Source organism: Fundulus heteroclitus, chromosome 1 (genome assembly GCF_011125445.2).
Source record: "Fundulus heteroclitus isolate FHET01 chromosome 1, MU-UCD_Fhet_4.1, whole genome shotgun sequence".
In the NCBI taxonomy this organism is placed as follows: domain Eukaryota; kingdom Metazoa; phylum Chordata; class Actinopteri; order Cyprinodontiformes; family Fundulidae; genus Fundulus; species Fundulus heteroclitus.
The window spans coordinates 17,692,848-17,715,676 of record NC_046361.1 but is presented as its reverse complement, the minus strand read 5'-3'; the positions used below and the strand labels follow the sequence as shown (position 1 = coordinate 17,715,676).

General features: G+C 39.5%; 2 protein-coding genes across 2 annotated transcripts; both read left to right on the top strand.

The window, feature by feature from the left end:
• Positions 1 to 955: 955 nt before the first annotated feature.
• On the top strand, positions 956 to 2,271 carry foxl2l (forkhead box L2-like). The gene has a single exon (XM_012850438.3). It carries the CDS (start codon positions 1,031 to 1,033, stop codon positions 1,823 to 1,825), a length of 795 nt encoding a protein of 264 aa, XP_012705892.2. The 5' UTR covers positions 956 to 1,030; the 3' UTR covers positions 1,826 to 2,271.
• Positions 2,272 to 2,853: 582 nt separating this feature from the next.
• On the top strand, positions 2,854 to 19,183 carry tmem201 (transmembrane protein 201). Its single transcript, XM_036136772.1, has 11 exons — positions 2,854 to 3,067; positions 5,291 to 5,411; positions 5,514 to 5,708; positions 5,809 to 5,988; positions 6,139 to 6,503; positions 6,597 to 6,797; positions 13,837 to 14,060; positions 14,670 to 14,732; positions 14,848 to 15,138; positions 15,312 to 15,440; positions 17,445 to 19,183. The coding sequence occupies exons 1-11, from the start codon at positions 2,958 to 2,960 to the stop codon at positions 17,540 to 17,542; spliced, it is 1,977 nt and encodes a 658-aa protein (XP_035992665.1). The 5' UTR covers positions 2,854 to 2,957; the 3' UTR covers positions 17,543 to 19,183.
• The last annotated feature ends 3,646 nt before the right edge of the window (positions 19,184 to 22,829 follow it).

The following is a 22,829-nucleotide window of genomic DNA, read 5'->3' as shown; positions in this document are numbered from 1 at the left end:
CAACAGCCCCATATTTTCCTCCAAGTTATTTAACACTTTTTGTTTTGTTGTTTTATAATTTAGATCAGTTCTATCACTCAGCTCATTTTCCATCTGATAAGCCTACCAGATAAAACAGAATGACATCAGCTAAATATGGGGGCTTTGGAGATATAGGAGTAAGTCCTGACGTGATATTCCTGCTTTGTTGAAGGATGTAGAACTGGAGGTGAGCTGGAGCAGGATAAAGCTGGAGGACATGGCAGCCCACTGCTCCCCAAGGGTGATGGGTTAAAAGCAGAGAATAAATTTCGTTGTGATGTATGTTTCAGTGACAATAAAGATGATATTACTATTATTATTACTATTACTAATATTACTTTGTTTAGTTTGCTTTACGTGCAAAACACATTATAAACCATTATAGACATTTTATATTGATCAGTGTATTGAATAAACACCTTTTTTTTAATCAAATATGATCTGTAGCCCCAATGTATTCTACAATGTGTGAGGAATGTAATTTCCACTCTAATATTTAGAACACAGATAAATAATCCCTGGGACCCTAAAAAAAAGAAGGAAAAAAAAGAAAAATATATATTAATAAAATGCAGTCTGAAGTAATCAGAGAACGTTACAGGTCAATATTTACGAGGTGGAAAGATAAATTAGTTATTTGTGAACGTCTGTTGCCGCTCAAACTGACTGGCAGCGCAGAGATTTCTTTGAAAGTATTGACGGCTCCATGAACCACCTGCGTGTATCAGAGTCAGTGGTAACTTTCTATAAATATATACGTGTGTGTGGGAAAATGGAGATGTTTTCATAGCGCGCTCTTCTGACCCAGGCTTCAACTCAAAACAACCTCCCAGCGCTCAAACGCCGTGGCCTTAGCGTGGGACTGCGTGACATGAAAGAAGTCGTTTGATACTTTCATTTACAACATGTGGGCGGAGTTTCTGCACCTGTCCACGCGTTTAAGGCAACTAAAACGCTCGTTTTTCCAACACCGGGGACGCACAAGCGCACCGTCCAGCTGACCTGAGCCATGGCTGCAGAGGAGAAAGCCGTCGGGGGCCAGAGGATGCAGCTCCTGGAGATCAGCTCCGGCTCTCCCCGACCGGAGGCCAGAGGCGCGGAGGAGAAGCAGGATGACGAGGGGAGCGTCCAGCCGGAGAAGCCGCCGTACTCATACGTGGCTCTGATTGCCATGGCCATCAAGGAGAGCCGGGACAAGAGGGAAACCCTGAGCGGGATTTACAAGTACATCGTCTCCAAGTTCCCGTACTACGAGAACAACAAGAAGGGGTGGCAGAACAGCATACGGCACAACTTGTCTCTCAACGAGTGCTTCGTCAAGGTGCCGCGGGACAGCGGAGGGGACAGGAAGGGCAACTTCTGGATGCTGGACCCGTCGTTCGACGACATGTTCGAGAAGGGGAACTACCGGCGCCGGAGGAGGGTGCGGAGACCCAGACCCCCCTGCCTGCCGTACCTGGCGGGGAAACCCGCGGAGTATCCCGAGTCGCTCTACCTCCAGCCGTACGTGAGCGGCCCCTGGGGGCTGCCGCACGCGAGCGGGTACCCGGCGCAACAGGTGGTCTCCGCGTCCAGCGGCGGGGGCTCCTACTGCGCGCCCTCACACTTCCACCACGCCGTGTACGGGACCTACCAGCACCCCCACGCGTCCGTCCTGGTTCCCCACAGCGGACACCCGTACGGAGGAGTGACCCAGCCCGTGAGCCCGGACGGAGCCACCGTCTCCGTGGCTTGCAGCTACCCGCAGTTCTCCACCTATGGCCGGCAAGCGGAGGCGCGGCTGGTTTATTTCCCGGACCAGTGAGAGGACTCGGAGCAGGCAGAGACGCTTCACCATTTCAGGCCGGCTGGCTGTCGGGCGTTCGGCAACTTCGTTGTTCAAGTTCATTGTTCGATGGTTGGATTCCTAAGATCTACCCTGTTTTCCCTTAAACACGTTCTCTCTGTTTTTAGGCGCATCAGCTATTGTTTCAGAAACCTAAACTGTACAGAGTAAACTGCAGTTATTCCGACATTAAAACCGAAGCACCCAGAACTGACACGACTTAATTTGTCATTTTTTCCTCCCCTGTTGAGTCAGGAAATGTTTTCTAATGTCAGCCTGAATATTTAATTTTTTTTAGCTTATATTTTTTTGCATTTAAAATGTTGAGCATAGGCTGTATATGTGTTATTTATTTTTATTTCTTATTTTTGAGCTGCTACATGATACTGAAGCACTGACTCCTTTATATGTTATATATGTTGTTTTATAATGAAAAAATGTTTGTTAATAATGTTTGTTTAAATAAAAAAAAAGTTTTTGCATAAGAAGATGTCTGAATCCTTTATCACATTGTACAAACATTTCTTATTTATGGTTTAGTAATAGAAGACCTCTATATTCCTTGGAATTAAAGGGAAGCATCTTTGACTTTAAAGAAGAAATATTATTAAATGATGTCACTGATAATATAAAAATGACGTAAAAATAATTTTTTTAACTAGAGCAGGATTCATTAAATAATTATTTATTTTGTACAAAATGTAATAACACTTTGTGACTGCATTTACTTTTAGGGTGTACCTTAATGGAAATGGGATAAAATACATAATTTATAGTGTTGAAATTCACTAAAAATGAAGATTGAACTAATTCTCAGATTTTGTGTATATAATTTAAAGCATATAGTTGTCATTGGCCATCAAATGCATCATTTAACAAAGCAAGGGGTCATTTTCACCTCAACCAACATTATTATATTGCAAAAGTCAAATGTTTCACTAAATGGTACACGGGAGGCAGGAGGGTACGCTGAATGGAACGCGTCCTAGCGTTTTAGGCACTTCCGCTTCCGGTACAGGGGCGTCAACAAAAGGAACCGCTTTACCGCGTGCGCCCTCGCGCCGTGTTTTGCGCTCCAGTTGAGACACTACAATACCATTTCAGGTTAAAAATGGAGACATTTAACACGCTGCTATTTGAATACCCGCAGTTAATGTACGGTGGAGTTGGAGCTACGGCGTTTATGGTGGGCGGAGCGCTGCTCTACAAAATTGCCACAAGGTAACTGCTTCGTTTTTTCCCCTCAAATAAACCGAAGCGGCAAATGCTCGCTAGCTCTTTTAGCTTAATGTGTTACGTTTGGGTTTACGTCTTTTTAGTTTCATTTGGTTTAGAAAGAACTGTTTTAACATTTAGTGCGTGTGTTCTTTGGTCAAGAAACTATTAGTCAGTGCATTTTGCCTCGAGTTCTGTTGTAACTGTCTGCTAACACACGGCAGCCTGTGTGCTAATGATGCTAACAGCTGTGTTGCCAAACATTTTCGTGAAGCTACCTTTTCGTTTTGCTTCAGGTTTCTGAAGTCTAAAGCAGTCACTTGTTAGCACAGAGATAATAGGGTGTCGTCTAATTACCATAAATATTTGGCACATCCCTCATTGGCTATTATTTGCTTGAATCAATCTGTTTAATGACCTGATGCAAAATCCCTAAAAGACAGAGTAAGGGGAGCGTTAAGTCTCTCAAATGCCGACAACAGAGAATCTGTTTTTGTTGTTTACTGTTAAAAACTACAAGTAACCAATTTGACCTTTTTTTTTTTTTTTTTGATTATGTTTTTAATCAATGCCCTATTTTACATGGAGATCGACATTTCCAGCTTTTATTGTGGCCCATCTGGACCTCTTTTGGAACTCTGAAATACTGATTATTTTGTTTACTCTGTCCATTTTTTATTTCTGTTGTGGCTTTTTAAATGTAGTGTAGCATTCAAAATCGGGCAAGAAGCGCTGCCGGTTCTTTGATTTAGGTGGTAGTTTTAAATTCCCAAAAGCTAATGAAGGAATTGTAACATCCCAGTTTATGCATCAACACATGTGTCCTTCAACTTGTTATGATTTTTATTCAACTAAAAACATTGGCTTACAGAACATGCAACACTTGTATGGATCTATCAATTGAAAATGGTGGGAGTTGTTAGTTTTGATCAATTCAATTTACAGGAATTTTCTTTTTTAAGTTTCTAACGTTTGACCTGCCAATCACAGATGAGAGATGTCTAAATGGAAAACTGTTCATTAAAAACTCGCCTTTTTCAATCTAAACATGGAACATGATTTCTCAACAGAATCACACATACTAGTTAAATAAGTGTGCAAATAAATGCTCCATAAATAACCCAAATTAACACATGCCCAGTAGCTTACTAGCCACAGCTAATCACGCAGACAACTGGTCACACTTACGGCTTAATGTATTAAATTAAATTTTCATTTAATAAACTGTAGGAATTCATCATGTAGGTCAGGGTGTTGCTCCTTGAGATGTTTGTTGTGCTGCTTGACTTCGCTGGCACCACTTTAAAACAATGCTTGCACATAGGCTTTTCAAGATCTTTGGGTTTCCGTTTTCCTTTTGCCTTGTATGCTAAAATATTTAGTATCAACACCATGCCAAATCAGTATTGTATCCGGATACAGCGTTTGAGATATTTTTGACAACCCTATTCACTCCGTCACGTTTCTCTGGCATCTGATTTAAATTGCCTTTTAAACTGTAGGTTTTTTATGACAAAAACATTACAGGTTTTGTATAGGGGTGCACAATTAATCACATTTCCAATATAATCACAATAAAAAAATTTGCAATTTTTGGCTATGTAATATTAAATGGATCAGACGCCTCCTTTAGGAGTCGTAATATCTTTAAAGTGGGTTTGCCTCCACATGAAAGGGAAGAGAGTAATTTTATTTTATTTGTTTTAGAGTTTATATAATCATACTTTTACCAGAAACTTTCAGGAATTTCACTATAGCATTAAGTACCGGTTAAACTGTTTAGTACATAGACTTGTTTGTTTGTTGCACTTTATGTTCAACAAGGTTGAAGCCCAACTCAATTAAAAGCTATTCTCATGAATAATAATATTCTGATTAATAAAAAACAGTTACATTTCTTGTTTTAAATGGTCCTTGTTTACAAACATCTTTAGAGGCCATTTCCGTTGCTTGTGGTTAATGCAGAGAAAAGTTTAAATTAAATCACAATTGCAATTATGGTTGAAATATATCGCAATTTTGATTTTTGGCAAAATCGTACAGCCCTAGTTTTGTAACCGTAACTTTTTCAAACCTTTTTAAAAACAGCATGACCGGTAACCTATGAGATAACAAATCTTCCATACATTAACCTTTTTTACATGCTGCCTGTGAGACCTAACGTAGGGGGATGTGAATCGTCTGGTTCATGAATGATGGAATCAAATGAAACTAGCTTCTTACTTGCAGGAAGAAGCCCGCTCATGCAAATGTAAACTGCTGGTTCTGCAATCAGGACACAGTGGTGCCTTATGGAAACAGGAACTGCTGGGATTGTCCCAACTGCGACCAATACAATGGCTTCCAAGAGGTGATTTCCCAAAAATGTTATTTATTTTTTGGGTGTACAGACTGTTTGCTGTCAAAAAGCTATTTTTATGCTTATACTCTGTTTTTTGTTTATCTTTCTAAGAATGGGGATTACAACAAACCCATCCCCGCTCAGTACATGGAGCATCTTAATCATGGCGTATCTGGAAGCCTTCCTTCATCAGAGACACCCAAGACTCTGCAGTGGGTTAACTGTCAAATTCTGCTGTGCAGGAAGTGCAATAATAACCAGACTGTAAAAATCAAGCAGTTGGCATCATATATTCCCAGGGATGATGTAAGTACTCTGTTTCTATGTTTGTTTGTTTTTTTTTATCATATAAAAGCACCAAATATTAAAGGACTTAATTCCAAATCTCCCTGTTTTGCTTTTGTAGGACAATTATGATGAGGAAATTGAAGCCTATAAGTATCACCTGGAGCAGACATATAAGTTATGCAGACCTTGCCAGACAGCGGTGGAATATTACATAAAATATCAAAACCGTCAGCTCCGTACAAGGCTCCTAAACCATCAGCATCAGCGCTCCCGAGAATTGGACTCGGGCTTCGTGAAGGTCAGAGCTAACAAAAGTCTAAATAGTTCAGTAAAGTCTGTGATTAAATTATTCATTTTAGCTATAATCTCCTAATGATGCACTGTTACTTGCTTTTCTTCAATGAAAGGATTAAAAATAGAGGCGTGTTTTCTTTTCTCTCTCCTGCAGAGCTCCCATTCTCTGTCCTCGCCTACAGGAGTCATACTGTTGCGGGTCCTTGCCTTCTTGATTTGTGCTGTCCTACTCGCTACATTCGCCTACAAGTTGCCAGAACCGCCTCTCCCTCCAAATGGGCCACAGACCTTAAGTGGGGGCGTCATTCCTCCAAAGCCAAAATCCATCAACGAATCAGCCGCCAACAATGATAGCGCCACAGATTTGCCGGCGTGGCGGAGTCTGCTGGACTTTATCCCAGACAAGGCCGTTGAAAATGCCAAGTTAGTCTGGCAGCGTGGCAGGGACAACCAGCTGGCCATCGTGTCTGTGGGCCTCATGACTTGTCTTACAGCTATTTTCTTAGCGGGACCTCTGCGGTAAGTTTCCACCACATCCTTTTCTGTTCAGTAACACATTTTAAACCTATAATTCGTTACATAAAGCATCTGGATGTGTTTTGAATTTTCTAGGTTAAGAAGAATTGATGCCATCTCCTCCGTCCTGTGGTTTGTCATCCTGTGCCTCTACCTGGCTGAGAGCTACTTGGCCGACACGCCGAGCTGGATGGACACGGTAAAGCTTGTTAGCATCTCCCTCTGCTGCATCGTCGGCCTCGCTGCTGCCGCTGCGACTCGCAAGCCACCGGGTCAGCGAAGAGCCAGATACCGAAGGTCAGAATCTGAGCAGTAGTGTATGTTCAGTGTGTTTGAATGTTGAGTCTACAAAGTTGTCTCCTCTGGTTGGTTTGTGTAACCAGCTCAAACATCGATGTTGTCAGATTTTCCTCAAATAAATGCCTTTGCCTTTTTTTTATTTACTAGAAATACGCCTAATTTTAAATCCATTGTGGTGAGAATAAGTTGTCCTGTTGGCAATAACCTTCTTCAAATTCAAATCAGGATGGTTAAGGAGCAGCCCTTTTTCGACATAAGGTTGGATTGAAAACTTTAATCCGGCCATAGACTTTTAAAATCCAGGTAGTCTGCAAATTATGTGCAACTTGTTGTCCATCTGTAATTAGCCTTAAGTGCTTTTGAAAATATTTTATTTTTAAGGTGGTTTTAGGAGAGCCAAACAATACTAGAGCTGAACCAATCAGGCTCTTCTTGGCCTGTACAGATTTCAGGTTCTTTGTGGTTTGATTATCTGACATTAACTATTTACTTTTGTTGTTATTGACAATAATGCAGAGAAGAACTTTGCTCCAGGTAATTTTACAGAAATGATAGTTTTTTTTTTTTTTTTTTTTTTTTTTTTTTATAAAAGCTGCACGATATAAGGAAACTGTTTAATTGCAATACTATTGCTGCTAATTGTGGAGGAAAAGCGACAAACGTTAATCCACTTCCAAATATCTGACTGTTATGAAGAACCTGGATGCCCGACACTGACATCTTTTTATTGACCAAAAATAGTGAGAGATATTAGTTTTTGATCCATTCAAAGAACAGAAACAAAAATTCTGATTTGTTTTCAGTTTTTGACGTGTTGATAACCAGTCAGCTCTGATCGAGGGCATCTGTGCATCTTTAGACCACAAAATGTTCCTGGACCTTTATAGGATCGAGTCTGAAAAGCTACGCATCCTCCTGCATTAAACATGGGATTATGTTTGAGGAAATAATGATTCCTCTGTTCTAAGATAGACTTTACATTGAAAGAGACGACTTCATTATTATTTGCAGCAGCACAGCAGACGGCCCTCGGAACAAATTATGCATATAGCTCCATTAAGGGATAATGTTAACACGAACTCAGTCGGGTACAAAAGCCTTTTTAAATAACCGCTTTTATTTGAGGAAATCTGCTATCTTGTCATTTCTTTTATTTCACTGTCCATTTCTATTCTGTCCCCTGTTATACTGTGGTGAGGATAGCTATTTACATGTGGGTGTAATAATTGACAGTAAACATGTGGTTTTGCATAATAACCAAATCAATGAGATGCAAAAACCAGTTGAGATCAATTTCAATCAATGTGTGACACTTAGAAAATATTCTGCATATTTTCTCAAAACATTTTTAACATTCTTTGTGTGAAAATTCTTTTTTACTAGTTTATTATTAACTATAACAGTGACTGAGCTTTATAGAATCACCTTTAAGGTTAAATAAAGTATTGAGGGATTGTAATTACTTTTCAGTCCAGTTTTAGCTACTGTATGCTTCTATAGGATGAGAATGTCTGTTTGAAAGTGTCTTGAATGTACTAATTTATTTAATAACACTACCTAGGTCGTATTGCATGAATTACTCTCAAAATGTGGCCAAAAGTCTGGCCTTTATCCCTACAAATCATCTGCAGCTGCACAAAGGCTGCAAGGTTGGATGTTTTAAAAGAAACTTCATCACGAATGTCTAAAGCAGCAGCTCTTAAGACTGAATGGTGGTTATTTTTCACACAAATGGTCGGTTTACCTATGTTACTTTTTATAGACAGTGTTAGTATGGGGAAAAGTTACACATGTGGTGTTAGGTTAGCTGAAAAATCATTTTTTCTTCTGATAAATCTCAGCTATTACTAAATTGAGAAATTAGCAGGTAATTTTTTTTAAGCTGGCTGAATTTATACATTTAGCTTTTTAAAGAGGTGCATGCAGCTATGTAGGCAGAATACTATGTTGACAAAGCCGGTTTGAGGAAAACCCTGTTATATTTTAGTTTTCTATAACGAAATACCTAGGAGATCATTGCGGTTATGCTGATCTCTAGCTTTTATTTTCAAACTGTTGTCAAACCTAAAAGCCTCAGTATTTAGAAATCTAAATCTTAACTTTTTTGCCAAGGTATTTCTTTAGCTATAAGCTATTTTTTGTTTTTTTATTGTTAGCTGTGCATGGTCATGGTCTCTGTCTGGTTTGCATGTGAACATTCTCACATTTTTAGAAGGATCCTCAGTCTTCACCTATAAGCCTGTGATCATTGAAAATGATTTACTCTGTACAGTATAGTGCCAAAATGTTAAATACTAAAAACTAATGAATCTGGAAATGAGTAACCCTGGCTTTATGTTCCTAATAATTAAGTGCAATGTATATAAATGTAAAACGGTATTAAAATAGTAACATTTTTCACATGTTATAAGCGCTTCTTCGTTGCTTTCACAGGGTTCCTTCTCTGCCTTAAATAGTCTAGAAAAGTATAGAAGCTAGCTTCAGCTATGTTTCATGATTTGTTGGAGAGAAAAATTCTAAAACATAGGTGCCTGTTTTTCAAGCGTCCATAAGCGGATGAAAAATGAGATGGAAAAATCTAGAAAATTGGATCTGGAATGTAAAATTTGCTCACATACACACTATATTGCCAAAAGTATTTGTGTCTTGACTCACTCATGAACTTGCCATGTGTAACAGATGCAGATAATCTGTATAAATTGGGCCTAAGGGTGCTACTTTAATGTTACTATGCATTTTCTTTTTTTTTTTTTTTTTTACATTTTTATGTGCACTTGTTTAGTTCTGCAATATCTACCTTAAAATCATCTTAGTGCTGCCCTCTTAGGGTTGAACGGTGGCTATTGCAGTTAAATTTTCCTATTGGTTTAAATGGTACATGCTTCTGTCAGACAGTTCTCTGGCAAAACCACCAGATGTCGCCTTGGTCACTCCATTTTTTTCAACAGGTCACTTTCCCTCGTCCTGGCCGCTGCAGCAACGAGCCCTGCTTAAAACTCCCACCGCTCTTCAGGGTTCTGCCTTTACATCGGCATCCCATTTATTTTTAATCCTTAGGGTTCAATATGACGTTGGTCCACCCTTTGCAGCTATAACAACTTCTTCCCAACTGTGTTTATGGGAATTTCTCACCATTCTTCCAGAGTGGCTCTCAGTCACCATCCTTAATTCATCCCAAAGGGGATTTATGGGGTTGAGGCCAGTCAAGGTCAGCCACACCAAACTCTCATCCATGTCTTTATGGACCTTCATTTCTCCGCTGGTGCACAGTTATGTTGGAAGAGGAAGGATCCATCCTCCAAACTGATCCAACAAATTTGGGAGCATGTAGTCGGGGCCCCCTGCTGCAACTTTCAGAGTTTCTTTCACTGGAAATAAGGGGCTCAGCTCCTGGAAAAACAATCCCACACCAGAATGTACGCCAGCATCCATTTGGCCATGCTCCCTTAGTTTATGTGCCCTACAACTTATTGGCTGAGTTGCTGTTGTCTCCAGTCGCTTCCACTTTGTTATAATACCACTTATAGTTTACTGGAATATTAAGGAGCGAGGAAATCTCACTACCAAACTTGTTGCACAGGGGGCATCCTGTCACAGAACCATGCTGGATTTCACTGCCGACATTTACAGTCCCCTTCCCACGTGTCCATGTGCCCCAGGGCAAGGCACTTAACCCCCTATTGCCTACCGAGCTGCGTCTCGGTGTATGGGGAGTGGTGGCCCGAGTGGTTAGAGCAGCGCGCTTGCACTCTGAGAAGGATGTAAGTACCTGGTTCCATCCCCGGTGCCTGCACTCTGGGTCCCTGAGCAAGACCTTAACCCCAGATTGCTCCCTGGGTGCTGAACAGTGGCAGCTCACTGCTCCCCAAGGGTGATGGGTTAAAACGGAGAACAAATTTCATTGTAATGTATGTTTCAGTGACAATAAAGATGATATTACTATTACTACACAGACAAAAGTAATCGGAATAAAGTGCCGATCAGGATAAAAATGCGTCATGTAAACAAGCCAGCCAGATTATTATAATCGTGTTAAGCTCAATTGGAACGAATTGGTATTCCGAATGAGACGGTGGTTTATGTCGATTGATAATCCGGCCGACATGCATGTAAATGCTTAAGTTATTCCAAATGTGGCAAACTGACCCGAGTGCTCATGTGCAGCTGACATAAACGTGGCGGAAATACGTTGGGAAGCAAAAGTACACCTGTGGCTGTGAAAGTGACTGGAAGACCAGATTTCAATCATTTAGATGGGTGAGCAAATACTTTTGGCAGCATACTGTGTTTCACATTTGGCTCTCAAATCTGCTGCAACACCACTGTTGCAAATGGCTTTTTCATCTCTTTGTTTAATTTGGGTTAATGGTGGTGATGTAGATAAAAGTAGGACAACAAACTCGCCACCAAACATCATAGCTCTTTGAGTCTTGGATTATATTAACAATATCCCCCTGGGATTATTAAAGTATATCTGATTCTGATTATTACCATGGGTGGATTCATCAAATGGCAGAAACATCTCAAACGCCTACATTTTTGCACAATACTGTTTGTCGTTATCTATGTTTTACGTAATAATACTCTGATGGACGAATGCCTGACAGGTGAAAGGCTTGTTTAAGTGTATTTAAAAGCTAAACATATGATTAGTGAACAAACAGTTAGTAGATTCTTTGCATCTTTTCCTCAACTGATTAGAAATATTTAAAGTGATTATATAGGCCAATATTTTGAGGTTTTATGGAAACAAAAGTTGCCTGAAAAATCTATGTATTAGGATTTCAAACTAAAATTACTACATTGGTGTAACTTTTGTACAATACTGAGGATCCTTTAATCATAAATCTAATTTGTTGAAATATTAGAAATACTAACGTTGCATGAACTTAACGCATCACTAATTTTCAGTTTTACTTTGTTGGACATCACTAAATGAAAATGGATAATAACTGTTTTAAGTGTTTTACTAACTGCACAGTTTGTCTTTGTTAGAGAGGAATTAACTGTAGGGTTAGAAGGAGCTTCAGAGTTTGATAGGCTGTGAATATTGTTAGATTACAAATGTAGTTTGTACTTTGAATGATTTGAACCATTTAGTGTTATTTTTCTATATCTATTGCTGTGAATTTATTTTTTTTGTCCAGATTTCTGGAGCTCGCTGATTCTTTGAGGTACTTATTAATTGTAGAGCAATGGGTTTACTGACACTTCCTGCCACATCTTTTGATTTGCATTCCAAAAGTATTCACGCCCCTTGATGTTTTTCTAAGTTATGTCATGTTATACCAACAAACATCAGGTTTATTACAGAGCAACACAAATCAGTCAATATGTGTGATGAAGGGGGGAAAAAATCCCATTTTCAATTCTTTTTATTTGTTTACAAAAACAAAATCTTAAAAATTAGCAGCGTTTGCTGTATTTAGCCTCTTACTCTAATTAAAACAAAACAGCTGGATTCAAAGTCCCGTAATTTTCCCCGCGGGTACTCTTTGTTTAGAGGTATCTGAGTAAACGGGGCTGAACTCAAACGCTTCTCAGATTTTTCTGTCTGATTATTTTTCCCCTTCACGTTAAGTGGTTGTGTTGCACTCTAACATCAGATCCTAGGGGAACACATTGAAGCTTTTAACAAGGCAGAATGTGTAAAAAGGTTAAGTGCATCTTACAGTCGTAATAGAACAAAAATCTAAATTTTAAACTTTTCATACAGTAAATATTTCAGCGCTGCAGGAAGGGGTTTTTCCTTTTGCATAACCCATCAGGCTATAAAACCTTATTTGTTTGTCCAAATGCACAATAGAAACTTCAGTAATGGTATATACTACTTAATTGTTTTATGTAAAACTAGAACTTGCCAAAGTTTTACATGCTGTACCCAAATTTAGTTATTGATATTTAGTCTGCATGTTATGCTGTGATATTCATAGTACCTGGTAGCCTCGGTGTTAATCTTTCTGCATTTTTAAGTACATTTCTGTATCAGTATAATAAGCTTTGTGAATGTTAGGTGAGTAAAGCATTAAGCTATAAAAGCACTGTATTAAAACCGTTGTGGTAACTTTCCTATTTTAACTACTATTTATGAAAACCACAACCATATTTAGTGGTGTTTGAATATTGATTGCTACTTTTAACTGCATAACGTTGATATTTTCACTGCTCTGTGTTATTGTGAACGTGAAGGACGTAGCTACTAAGTGGTGTTTTGATCTTAAATGTGTGGGTGAAACACTAAAGCAAAGACCCCATGGATATAAAGGATGGTTTGTTTTGGTTTTCAACAGATTGTGTCGTCTGTTACACATTTCAAACATTTTGTCTCGGTTTGAGCTGTGTCACGTTTCCCATCAGGAACCGACCTACATGGACTGGAACAGTGATAATTTTTTTTTTTAGTATTGTTTCTGATGGGTTTAGTGTGTTATGGATGCTTCCATAATCTTGATGTCTGGCTTTACTTTTTTTGTAGGACTTTCTATCTGTTGTTGGCTTAAATAAACAAATAAATAAAACCTTGGCTTCGGGTATTTATTTATTTTCTCGTCATGTTAAATCATTCCTCTTTCTCCAGGTCTTTTCTCTGTGGATGTTGCACTCATAACACCAGCTGTAGTGTTTTATACCACTTCTTCACCTCGTTGCTGAGGCGCAACCTTGGTGTTTTTCTTTATGTTTTTTCCTCATAAAGCTAAAGCTGAGTTGTTTCTATTGCATGTGTTTTATTTTTTTCTGTAGGCACTTTAAGCATTAATACACCTGCAGTTCCAACCTTGGTTTCGACTGCCACCAGTAGTAATTTTTCCGTTTACGGTAGTTTCACTCCACTGTTGTCCATAATGAAGTTTTCTTTCTCAGACTAAATATTTTCTCATTATAAAAAAAACCCCAATGATCTTGAACTCTGGTGTTGTTGCCCCTCTGGTTTTCCACTGATGCTTGACGCTGCTCAGAATATGTTCTCCGTAACAGAACAGTTCGGTCCTGCTCACGTTTTCAGCTAGTAGACCATCACGTTGCCTTTGTGTTGCAGATACCTTGCAGGCAGCTCTGCAGTCCCACCCTTCAGCAGCCAGCCTCCTCCCTTCCACCCTCCCGACATGGCGGACTCCTTCATCCTCGCCCCGCCCCCTAACATTTCAGAGCTGATCAGCCGCCGGCGCAGCCCTCGGGAGCGCAAAGCTTCCCCCTCCACCCTGCCTGGACGCCTCAGCCGGGCCCTCTGCCTCGGAACGGTCCCCTCCCTCACCAGGACAGGTAAAACATTTAAAACCTATATAGTTATTTTTGTTCAGGTTAAGATTCACACGGGCCCAATCCAAGTAGCTTCGTGCGAGGTTCAGTCGGTTGTAGGAAAGATCCGTTATCTAATTTAAAGTTGTTCTTTTCTCTTTAGTCTGCACAAAATTTTAAATGTAAAACAGATTAAAGTGTTTAAAAAAATGGATAAAAAAAATGTAGGATAATGAATAACTGCAGTAAATCTTTCCAGAGCCTTAAGAGGTGATGAGGACAGTTCAGTCAGACAGCAACAAACTGGGCTTTAACATCGAGTTCACTTCAGGGCAGGTGTTTGTTTTTTCGTGGTTTTATGCAGGTTTTCTTTCATTGCACTGAGCTTTAAGATAAGATATTCTTTATTGATCTCACATTGGAGAAATTCAATAGTCAGGAGTAGGAAAGGGTGCATCAGTTATATACAGTGTATCTTCCTATATACAGTGGATCAAAAAGAAAATGAGAAAAAATAAGAATAAAAAATCCAAAAGGAATCGGAGTAGGCAGATGATGTCATGTCATTTACAGACAGTTGCTCACCGTGGCTGTAAGAAAAACTTTCATATTTTGTATTTTTCTCATTTTCAGGTTCTGGTTACCTGTTTAGTGGTAGTAGACCTGCCTCACAATATAAAGACTCGCCACCATCAGGTATCAAAATTCTGTGATTTGTCTGTGACGTTTCTGGGACATCACAGTATGGAATGACTATGTTCACCTGTTACATGATTCATTTTATTTGTACTTTTTTTTTTTTTTTCCCCAGATTACTTTTCTTTGAAGTCAGGGAGCCGCCCATCATCCCCAGGTCCTTCTCCTACTCCTTCATTGGCCGGGTCAGTCACATCCAGTTCTGGCTCTGCCAGGCAGCGCCGTCCCCTCATCAGTCCGGCCCGCCTCAACATCACCGGCCAGAAGCTCCGCCTTTTTTCCTGCGAACCAGACCCAAAGCTCGTTTCTCCACCCTTTTCCTCATTTCCTTTCTACGTCGAACCGACGCCTTCGATTTACAGTGGCTGCTTCTCGCCAGACGTATCTCCTTTCCAAAGTCAACACGGTAAGTAGGTTGACCTGGACTGAATGGTGTTTGTTGTAGGGTGTGTGTGCTACCACTAGATGGCAGCGCTCAACACTGTCAAGCCTGAGTGTCTCTGTACCCTAATGGTTTTAAGACGTGATGAGGTTTCTTAGTTTGTTGGCTTTGGGTAATTTGATGGGATTGCTTTCCAGATTTGAGTTCCTTGATGAAAGATGGAAGCGTGATAGAGGAAGAGGAGAAACGAAGCAACTCTTCAGGGTCCTCTGCCTGCCAAGTTGGCACAACAACACTAAGTCCTGAGAGCTTCACAGCCCCAAAAGGTAGGCAGTCAGTTTGTAAGTAGGGGGAACTGACATGATGATGCACATAAACAAAAGTTTGTCATTAAATCCATAATTGATGCTGAAACATTTCATCATGCAATAAACTGCCATCATTGGTCATTAAAAGGCATATTTCATCATTTTTTTTGTCATACTACAGGTGTTGAGTCTAGAAGCATAACCTCTTACTATAGTTTTTACTGTTGACGGGCCTGCTAGTCTGTACAGAACAACTGATGTCCAAGGTTCACATTTAATTAAGTCCCCACTTTGTAAACTCTACCCCTGCATGGATTTACCCACAAAAACACTGCTTCTGTAATCTGATTATCTATCCGTATTAAATTAGTGTATGTTACGGAGTGACTGTGGCGAGTAAGAAAACTAGTTATCCAACCGTTTAATGCAGCTTACTCAAGAAGATATGGATTGTTTATAGAAAAGGGAGATTTTCAGCTGCTTCCATTAAATGCTGCAATGTTTTACACAACCAGCACAGGGAGTGCTATTATAAAGTATGCTAGTCACCAGTTGTTTGATGCATATATTGATGATAATCATAAAGGCAGTCACAATTCAAGGAGAAATTACAATGTGTAACCAAATGGTCCAACAGTTTTAGATCTATGAATTGCTTCCTTTATTATTTTTTTTTTAAACAAGCGGCCATATATCAGGGTGGTAAGCTACAGGCAGCCTGGCCACAGAATGCTTTTTAAATTCTTTATATGGGGTTTGTTTGTTAGGTCTCTAAGCTGCTGTCAGGCAGCATTTCTCCTGACTTTTTCCTCCGCACTAGAAATCTTCCTTGTAAAGCTCACAATTGCCCTTGTGTTTAGCAATAAAGCGAGTTTTGTGATCTGTACATAACGTCACACTAATGCATCTTTTGGCTGCATTGTCATTGTGCTCAGTTTGTTTTTATTTCCACGCATTTTTCATCTTTTAGGATGGCGATTCAATTCAATTTTATTTATATAGCTCCATTTCACAACACGAGTCATGTCAAGGCAATTTCCAAAGTCAAATTCAGTTAAATGATACAAACTGGTCAAAAAGGTTATATCTAAGGAAACCCAGTAGATTGCATCAAGTCTTGACAAGCAGCATTCACTCCTCCTTAAGGAGCGTAGAGCCACAAGGAGAGTCGTCTGCATTGTCCATGGCTTTGCAGCAATCCCTCATACTGAGCATGCATAAAGTGACAGTGGAAAGAAAAACTCTCCTTTTAAAAGGGAGGAAAGCCTCCAGCAGAGATCAGGTGACCTATCACGAAGAAAAAAAATACAGAAGTAAAAGTTGAAATGACACCAAATTGGAGAACAGTAGGAGAACTCAGCAGAGTGAGAAAAATAGACCCTGATGTCCTCCAGCAGCCTAAGCCTATAGCAGCATAACTATAGAGGTAGGTCAGGGTAACATGAGCTGCTCTAACTATAAGCTTTGTCAAAAAGGAAAGTTTTAAGTCCAGTCTTAAAAGTAGACAGGGTGTCTGATTGTAACTATTGTGAACTTGAACATAATTCATTGTAAAAGTTTAGAAAATCCTGAAATAGGTCCTTTTAAAGTGTTTGTGCACCTAAGTGACTGAATTTATCTCCAGTCACAAATAGTTTTTGTGAAACCTTATCAATATTTCACAAAGCACAACTACAGTGTATACTGGGAGCTGTCCAGTCTATGCTGACTGTCCCGCCGTCCAAAAGCATCTAACTCCACGCTTAATTAATCTTTGCTTATTTGCACAGATCACAGCATCTCAAGATGCTATTTGGATTTAATGGTAGACGGGATCACAGCACATGTTAAATATCAGTGTTTTTAACTTCAGTCTTAAAGAGGCCCATATCCATGTTATTGAACATTGTAAACACTGACAACAAGCAGAAAAGCCCCTGTTAGCTTAAGTCACAAGATTTTAAAGTGTGCTATACAGATAAATGTATTATTATTTTATTACTACATAATTAACATTCTTCTTCTTTTTTTCCCCCCCATCAGGTTGTGTGAAACGTTTTATCCTACCCGGGCTTTTATTGACCAGCCTGACCACCAACCTGCTGCTCGGCTGCTTCTATCTCTACCACAACTGGGGGTGAAGCCTCAGCGAGTGCGCCGCTGGTTTTCCCATGAACTGATCAGAGGGACGGGGCCTCTGGGCGTCCTCAGACATTCAGCCGTGTCAGAAAAACCAGGCCGTGACTGTTTGCCGGCGCTTGAAGTAAAAATACACAGATTCCAGCAGACACATGTCTATTGGAGAAACGACCTCCGATTTGGCTTAGTTTACAATAGAAGGGTGTGACAGGATGCCGTCCTTCACTCATGGCTAATGCTGTATCAGAACCCACACCTGTGCACCAGGTGTGGGTTTGAGCTGATGGACCCCACTGGCACTGATTGTGATGAGTGGGCTCCTTTCATTATCAAATCATTTCTGGGGTTTTGTCAAAACGAAGGCCACTTTTTGTTCATAAAATAGAAATGTAAGTTTTGAAATGTAAAGACAACTGGTGTTAGTGTGTGTGTGTGTGTGTGTGTGTGTGTGTGTGTGTGTGTGTGTGTGTGTGTGTGTGTGTGTGTGTGTGTGTGTGTGTGTATTCAGTTGCAAAATGAATCTCTGGTGCTCTGTTGTTGTTTCCCAGTTTAGAGTTCATCTAATGCAAAGGTTTCACTACTGAAAAGGTTCTCCTAAACCAAACCGTCCGTTATATTTATTTATCCAGTCACCCTTTAGTATCTCCAGATATTAAAAGGAATATTTCCTTTTATTTAGGAGCTGCAGTTTAAACACATTTTTTTTTTTTTTTACGAGGCTTCTCGTATAACGTCTGATGTTTGCACTGGTTTTCTGTCATTTGTGTGGTTCTTTGAACACGTGGGTTTAAAAGTGTGTAATGAGTGTAGCCGTTTGGCTACTCTGAGTGTGAATGTTGACGTGATTTATAAAAAGATGTTACACCTTGGAAGTTTGAATAGAAATGTTTAATCACTGTAATCTTTTTATGTAAAATTAGACTATTTTGTTTTGTGAGGTTACGGTTTTCTTTTCTTAATGATGCTAATTTGAATTTTTTGAATTCATACTTGTTTTTTTTTTTTTTTGAGTGATTTTTACCAATGTAAAAGAACACAAAAATGCTGCTGTTGGGTCTCTGACAGACTGTTTAATGACTGTCAGAAGTTTTCATTAAACAGTCTTATAAGTTCGTCATTGTGCTGTACGCTGAACGTACCCATGTATTCATACTTTTGAAATCATGTCGTGTTTGAACAGAAATTATCTTTTTTACTCCAACAACGTTGACCCCAGTCAGACAAAACTGCTTTTCATTTGTTTCAAAATGAAGTAATTTTTTCCATATTGGTTACATGATTACAGTATTGTCTTCTTTTTTTTTTTTCTTTCTCTGGTTTTCACACCCCCACTTGTGTAAAAACAGAGGCTGTCCCCAGATGATGAGATGAAGTTGTCTCTGTGTGATCTCCATCAGTTGTTTGAAGGTTTGCGGTGGTGCTGTTCTGCTGAGTGTTATGGTTTGGTATAATAACTTCATCTGTACCAGTGCTTTTTTAAAATAAATGTATTTTTTTGTAACTCATTTTGTATATTCTGCTTCAGGAAAAACTTCACTTTTCACAGGAAAACCAACCGATAAGGGTTTATGGTTCGATGTTTTTGCCAGATGTGTCTCAATTACACTGAATTTTAATAAACATTTGTTTTGTTCATTGTGAAATACATTGTTTATTCAAAGGGGGTTGGTACGGTCCTAATTGTCCCTGGTAAAGTGGAAATCTGCTGAGTCAAATCCTGACCTGTAAAGACCCGTTCCTGCTTTATTGGTGCTTTTTGAGGTTAGACCACTGGCTCTCGTTGGGGAAACTTTCTAGCTAAGGACCCAAAGTTTCAATGTTTTGTTCTCTGGACGACTTTGGGAGGAAAAACATCGCTCCAAGATTAAGTAAAGCTGCTTTTTTTAGTGTTTTAGTTTTGATACTGTTCCTGAGGCTACCTGTACACCTCACATATTCAGCTTCTCAAGATGCTTTCCTGTACCTATGACCATCTCAAGGTTTCCTTCACCTGTTTTCAAACATCTGCAGTCAAACCTCGTTGCCCTTCTTAACACGTCTCTCTAAATGTCTCCGCCTCTCTGCATCTCTGCCTGCTGCCATTACTGATCAAGCTCTGCACTGGTGCCCACATATCACACTCATTGCTCTTGTTGGATTTTCTTCATTGATATGATGCTAATGGATCTTTTTGTGCCACTGCTAAAACTCAAAAGGAGTTTTTCCTGACTGAATCTTTCAGTAACTTTCATTCTCTTTTGTAATCATTTACACTTCCTCTAATCACTTATTAGGAAACTAGACTTAATGCAAACAGCCACCATCAAATCTAAGGAAAGGAAGTCTGACAAAAGCAAGACTTCTGCCTTTCTTAAAGGAGACGTATGCAAAATCCACTTTTTAGCCCTTTAATACTTTTGTTGTTTTAATATTTTTGTTTTAATACTTTGTTGTGTACTTGGAATCTCTAGTAGTGCAGAAAGTTTTAATTTAGACTGTCCAGGTGTTGCATAGATGTATTTATATCCTGTTTGGGTCATATTTTTCAGTTTTCTCTAAAGTTTAATTTATTTTTTACAATTAGGTCGCATCATTTGCTGCGGAACTGTTAAACAAGTTCATGGATTTTCAGTTTACCAATTTCTTGAGTCAGCCATTTTTATTTCCCTGAGCAATCATGTAGTCCAAGCTCAGGTGCCGAAGCTCTACATGTAAATGAGTCCTCCAGCATACTTCAAACAGGGTGGAGTGGAATGCTCTACGACCTGAAGGAGGGCAGGGTGTGAATGGCTCCATTAGATTTAAAGAGACGACACCAAAATGAGTTGCTCTCAGAGCCACTTCTCAACTGGGGTAAAAAGGGGGGATTGTGGGGGTAAACTAACAAGGAAGTCAGACCAAAGAATTACAGTTCCACTTTATATAGACCACAACTGAATGATTTCAATGTGAAAAGGAAGAACTGAAAACCATGATGTGTCCCCTTTAAAGCTGCCAGCCATAATTTTAATTATTGTGCTAATACAGTAACTATTTTATGATGGCTGTTTAACTATGTTAGATGGTTGTAAAATGTCTTAGGCTGCCCCGTTGTGGCCTTTGAAAGTACATTGTCCCTGCATTCATGAGGGGTTTTGGTTAGCAGGACCCTCCTTAATGTGGTAGCATCTCAGCTTTCCAGCTGCCACTGGAGCCTCTGTGAAAGTGGGAGTAAAATGCTACCAGAATATCAGACTGTTGTGGCAATGGCTCAGAAAATCTCAATCAGATCTGAATTGCGAAGACAAAAATCATACTAAAATGTTGGCTGCATCTGGTTAAAAAAACTATACAACTGCCTTTACAAACACAAATTTCCTCCCAGATGCCACAATATTTCTGAATAAAACTATCTGCCAGCAGAGGGATCAATATTTGTCAGCAATAAACCACTGTTTTAATCACATTTGTTTATTCTGTGCTTTTTTTGTAGTTCCTTGCTGCAATGGATATTTTAATTGCCTCACATGGTTGGAATCTGAGACCCCTACACTCAAAATAAAAAAGTGAACCAGTTCATTTGTCCACTATAACATTTCATTTCCAGTTAAAGGTGTTTACTGGGTTAAAACAAATATAAATTATGTAATGTGTACTAGAAAAAAAATCCATTTAACCCAACAAACAGCTTCTTTTTGTTTAACCTTTTTAACTGGAAATGAAATGTTGACATAAAGTGGACAACTGGCCCTGGTTCACTTTTTTGAGTGTGCTGGTATTTGCCATGTCACAGGTTAGTCGTGTCAAATACCACATTTCCTTCATTTCTAAATATTGCTCTCTATGGCTGCTTTGTGCATTCACTTAGTTCTGTGCTTTTGTCCTGAATTAGCAGCGGCGTACGTGTTTTGCTTCCCTTTTTACTTGTTTGATTTGGGCCCCCTTCTCTGTAACTCTCAGAATAGCTTTTTCTCGGAACTGCTCCTCTTATTTAAACTTTCTTAACGACTGCCCTCAAAAGAGGAAGCAGCGCCTTAAAGCGTTATGGTTACTCTAAGCTGCAGCAGAGTTAAAAAAACAAAAAAAAAACACTATTGGTGTTTGTAATCAAAATGTATATTTTGTGATTTACAATGTCTGGCAGGGAGGTTCCTGTCAAGCTTTAATAGCCAAATAGCTGTTTTCACAGCTTTAGGAGGCCTAAGTAATCTTATAATAACTCCCAGGCAAAGTTAGGTTGGTATGTAGCATGTTAAAAACAAATTTTAACATGAAACTAAATACTGTTTTTTATATGACGATTTCAACTCTTCAAAAGCTATCCAAATCAACCTGGTCTTATGTGAAAAAGTAATTCAGAGGAGATCGTCGTGGCTTTCTTTAGATCGTTTTAGAAATGGCTGTTTTAACCTTTTCCAAACTTATAGATATCAGTGACCGTTTCCTCTCTTCTTTAATTTCTTTAGATCAGGGCATGATGTGTTGCTTTTTGTTATCTTTTTAGATGTCAAAAAGCAACTTCTCTCTGACAAGTTGTCAGACAGGTTCTGTTAAAGGGGCCCAGTCACATATTTTGTCCACATGCAAAACACATATTCATGTTCAAATAAAACAATATGCATCAAGCGTTCGTCCTGATGGTGTTTACTTACTCCTTTTTGAGCCTGAGCCGGGCGCGTTCAGCAGACATAAACATAAACATTGTTGTCCATCTGCTAACAGTACCACGGAGCTATCAGAAACCAAGATGGCGACCACTGACGTCCCTACTGTCAGCCAGTAAACCGTCCTGCAACGCCTCGCAGTAAAGCGACAGCTCAGCGTGGTCAAAGACCAACCAGATCTACAGGGTTAGGGTTACTTAACCTCTTTCTATTCACACCTTTACTGACTCACTTGGCTCCACCACACAAATGTATATGTAGACACCTAAATGAGTGCTGAACAACCCGTCGCCGCCATATTGGAAGTGGCATGGTGGGCGATTCGGAGAAGATGACTCATTCATGTGCTGCGTGGATCTGTACCAACCGATTCCCACAAAAACCAGATCTATTGTCATTACCTTTTACAATCACAGGTAGGACTGAACATATACTGATGATTGTATTTATTCATTATAATGTCGTTATAACCATAGACAAAATATAAAGAGTAGACCCCGCATCGACTGCTGTCACCTAAGGCCGCTGATGAGATTTGGTGGCGCCATCTTGGGGCGGTCGACAGCTTTGCTCAGTGTAATGTTTTGACCAGGTGCAGAATCAAATTTAATCAACTATAACTCGCTGAATATTGAACTAAGTTCCACATTTATTTTGCTGAAAACTA

Coding starts and splice junctions, on each gene's coding strand:
- foxl2l (XM_012850438.3), top strand. CDS start 1,031: ATGGCTGCAGAGGAGAAAGCCGTCGGGGGCCAGAGGATGCAGCTCCTG.
- tmem201 (XM_036136772.1), top strand. CDS start 2,958: ATGGAGACATTTAACACGCTGCTATTTGAATACCCGCAGTTAATGTAC. Junction 6,504..6,596: donor TTCTTAGCGGGACCTCTGCG/GTAAGTTTCCAC, acceptor TGAATTTTCTAG/GTTAAGAAGAATTGATGCCA. Junction 15,441..17,444: donor GAGCTTCACAGCCCCAAAAG/GTAGGCAGTCAG, acceptor CCCCCCCATCAG/GTTGTGTGAAACGTTTTATC.